The 3,889-nt window shown below is 56.0% G+C and overlaps 1 protein-coding gene across 1 annotated transcript; it reads right to left on the reverse strand.

Moving 5' to 3' along the window:
• Positions 1-963: 963 nt before the first annotated feature.
• On the reverse strand, positions 964-1,515 carry LOC135306126 (olfactory receptor 14J1-like; the record flags this gene model as incomplete). Its single annotated transcript, XM_064429656.1, has 1 exon — positions 964-1,515. A coding segment is annotated over one exon (552 nt), but the record flags the coding sequence as incomplete, so codon positions are not given.
• Between the last annotated feature and the right edge of the window lie 2,374 nt (positions 1,516-3,889).

Below are 3,889 nucleotides of genomic sequence, written 5' to 3' on the forward strand. Positions count from 1 at the left end.
TGATGGCATTTGTGCTCCCTCAGGTTCATGACCCCACAGCAACAGCATGGGGGTGCTCCTGCCTGCTCTGTGCAATGCAAACAGGGGCTCCTGAGCCAGTGCTGCCGTGGCTGTGCCTGCAAGGATGCGGCACCTCTGTGATCTGGGGGAGAGGCCAGGGCTGCAGAGGGGGGATGTTGTTGGCAGCTCCATGAGGACCCTCTGGGACGCTGCCCTGGGTTGTGCAGCACACTGGGGATGGATCAGCCCCTGCTCTGCTGCTCCTTCCTGTCTCCCCCAGGGCCCTTGCAGAGCCCCAGCCATGCTGTTTGCCCCAGCCTGCCCACGGCCAGCCTGGGGCTGCTCACCCTGGGGCTTTTCTGTGCTGAGCATTGGCCTGGCCGTGTTCTTGAGAGAGCCTGGGCAAGGAGCCTGGAGGCCCCAGGGCCTGGCCTGAGGCGTCAGCGCTGCCCCAGCAGTGCCCATGGCCTGTCCCTGCTGCAGCCCTGGCACTGCCACCTCCAGGACTGTGCCCGGCCCCCAGAGCACTCAGGCCCTGCAGCAACACCAGGGCCACCAGGGCAGCGGGGCAGGGCCACAGCAGCAGCACTGGCAACACCAAGTGCTGCTGCTGCTGCTGGGCACAGCTGCTGTGCCAGCACTGATCTGCCCCAGCTCTGCACACAGACATTGCTGCTGCAGCTCCATAGAAGGCAACAAAAGGGCATCTCTGCAGAAAACTTTGCTGGGAGATCCTTTCATTCCTTTAAAGCCACTGAGAAAACACCCCCTCAGTGACACAGTCTGCGGCCACGGTGAATGTGTAGAGAAACAAAATGAGAAATGGCACAAACAATGACCCTACTTTGTAGACAATATGAAAAAACTAAAACAAAGGGGAAAAAAAATGAAACACAACCAAACCAACAGGAAGTATCAAAGACAACCTTTATTACAAAAGATTTCCCAAAATTGATGAGCAGTTTAATGTTTCTGAAAGCATCCAGTCATCAGTCTCCACACTGCAGCCTTGAGCTCCTGGTTCCTCAGGCTGTAGATGAAGGGGTTCAGGGCTGGAGTCACAACTGAGTACAGAACTGACAGGGCCAGATCCAGGGACGGAGAGGACACGGAGGGGGGTTTCAGGTAGGCAAACATGACTGTGCTGATGAAGAGGGAGACCACGGCCAGGTGAGGGAGGCAGGTGGAAAAGGCTTTGTGCCGGCCCTGCTCAGAGGGGATCCTCAGCACAGCCCTGAAGATCTGCACATAGGAGAAAACAATGAACACAAAACAGCCAAATAATAAGGAGGCACTGAACACAATGAGCCCAAGTTCCCTGAAGTAGGAATGTGAGCAGGAGAGTTTGAGAATCTGGGGGATTTCACAGAAGAACAGGCCCAGGGCATTGCCATGGCACAGGGGCAGAGAAAATGTATTGGCTGTGTGCAGCAATGAATAGAGAAAGGCACTGGCCCAGGCAGCTGCTGCCATGTGGACACAAGCTCTGCTGCCCAGGAGGGTCCTGTAGTGCAGGGGTTTGCAGATGGACACGTAACGGTCGTAGCACATGATGGTCAGGAGGAAATACTCTGCTGAGATGAAGAACACAAAAAAAAAACCTGTGCAGCACATCCTGTGTAGGAGATGGTGCTGGTGTCCCAGAGGGAATTGTGCATGGCTTTGGGGACAGTGGTGCAGATGGAGCCCAGGTTGCTGAGGGCCAGGTTGAGCAGGAAGAAGAACATGGGCGTGTGCAGGTGGTGGCCGCAGGCTACGGCGCTGATGATGAGGCCATTGCCCAGGAGGGCAGCCAGGGAGATGCCCAGCAAGAGGCAGAAGTGCAGGAGCTGCAGCTGCCGCGTGTCTGCCAATGCCAGCAGGAGGAAGTGCCTGATGGAGCTGCTGTTGGACATTTCTTCACTCTGGGTATTGTGAGCTATTCAAAGACAACATTGATAATCTGGACAAAGTACCTTGAGTCAATCCTCTGCTAATTTCTTACACAATCACTCAAAATTGCTTCTCTTTCTTTGGGGAAATTTCATTTACTTTTTTTTTTTAAATTTAGGTTTGGCTTCTAAGTAACTACGTGTTTTCTGGAAGGGGCTGATGTCTTGTTCTTAGCACTGCTCTCAGCCTGAACACTGGGGAGCCCAGAGGGAAAACAGGGCTCCCTGTGCCCCAGAGCAGTCAAACCTGCTGGTCCCACACAGGTGTCCTTTGTTCATTTCACCTGCCTCTAGTACAGGATGGACAAAGTTCAAAGTGTACTTAAAAATAATGTGGCCTTTTTGAACACTCCAGTTTCAAAATCAATCTCTCCAAACCCTTCTCTCTTTCCCTGTGCAGCTGGACAGGGAGGGATGCCAAAGGTTGGTCTGTCTGTCTGCTGCCTGCAGTTGTGCCTATTTGGAGCTGTTTCTCTCTACCCAAGCCTTGTCCCTGCCAGTGCTGCCAGAGCCCAGCCCAGCCCTGGGAACTCAGCTCTGCCCTGCAGACCCCTCCCAGCACAGGGCACTGCCCAGGGGCATCTCCCTGGCAGCAGGGCCCTAAGGACAGGGCAGACAGACAGAGATGATGCAAGCCAAGGTGCTGCTGCTGCTGTCTGTAGGGAGAGGAGGCTGAGGAGGCAATTTCTGAGGGAGATCTGAGGCACATCTGCTCATGCCCAGGCTGACAGTGCAGGAGTCTCAGTGACACAGCCAAAGCTGACAGCCCCTTCCCTTTAGGAGAAAGCTGAGAGCAGCCCTGGCCATGCAGCACCATCTCCACAGCAGGAGGAATCTGCCCTGATGGGGGTTGCTCCTGCCACCTCCAACTTCTCCCCTGCAGTGTCCATGGGGAGCTGCCAGGCAGGCTGAGAGCTGCCCCTGGCAGGTGGCACATCGCCTGGGCTGGCCAAGAGCCCTGAGGGCTGCAGGACCTGCTCTGCAGGACAGCCCTGGGCAGTCCTGGCTGCAGCCCCAGCTTCACCCCCTGCAGCCGTCCCTGGCAGCAGGAGCCATCCTGCCCTGTCCCTCTGATGGTGCCCAGGGCAGCCCTGCTCTGCAGCACATCCTCCTCCTCCTCCTGCTCCCCTGCCACAGAGAAATTGGGAGAGTCCTCCTGGCACATCCCCCAGGCTGTGGGGTGTGCTGGCTTCAGGAGATCCCTCCAGGAGCACAGGGGACATTGCCCTGCATCCACTGACTCACCATGTGGAGGGCTGTGAAGATCTTTCCCCAAGTGAAGTTTCAGCTCAATGACTTCCTCAGCCTGTCTCTGCCTGGCTCCTGTCTCCTCAGTGCCTGCAGGCAGAGCGCTCAGCCCTGCTGGGCTGGGAGAGGAGCTGGTCCTGGGAAGAGCTGTTCCTTTAAAGCTCAGCAGCACAGACACAGAACAAAGACTTTAATGACTCTCTTGGGACTTGGGTGTTGTTTACATCAGACTCAGTCCCTGAGAGAGACTTCCAAAGACTTCTCCAGAACTCAAAGTTAAATTGAAACTCCAAAGTTTCTTGAAGTTTTAATGGGTCCCACTGAGGGACATGACTGAGAAAGTGTCCCCAGGTCCCAGTCAGAGCAGAACACTGGAGGCAGTGATGACAGGTGGGGACAAGCAAGGCAAAGGTGTCTCTGGTGCTGAGCAAACCTGGATGTGTTTCAGGAATGCAAAGGCCCAAGGCCTGAGCCCCAGCCCCTGGCAAGGCAGATCCTGTCCCTCCCTCATTGCTCAGGACTCTTCCCGGGATGGGCACTGGCATGTGGGGATGTGCAATGCCAAGGGCAGCACCATGGGGCGGCCCCGGCCAGGCTGCTGAGCAGGGACAAGCAGCCACCCTGTGATGTCACACAGCCCCTTGGATGTCACACAGCCACCTGTGATCTCATACAGCATCCTGTGATGTCACAGAGCACCCTATGATGTA

Source organism: Passer domesticus, chromosome 8 (genome assembly GCF_036417665.1).
Source record: "Passer domesticus isolate bPasDom1 chromosome 8, bPasDom1.hap1, whole genome shotgun sequence".
NCBI lineage: Eukaryota > Metazoa > Chordata > Aves > Passeriformes > Passeridae > Passer > Passer domesticus.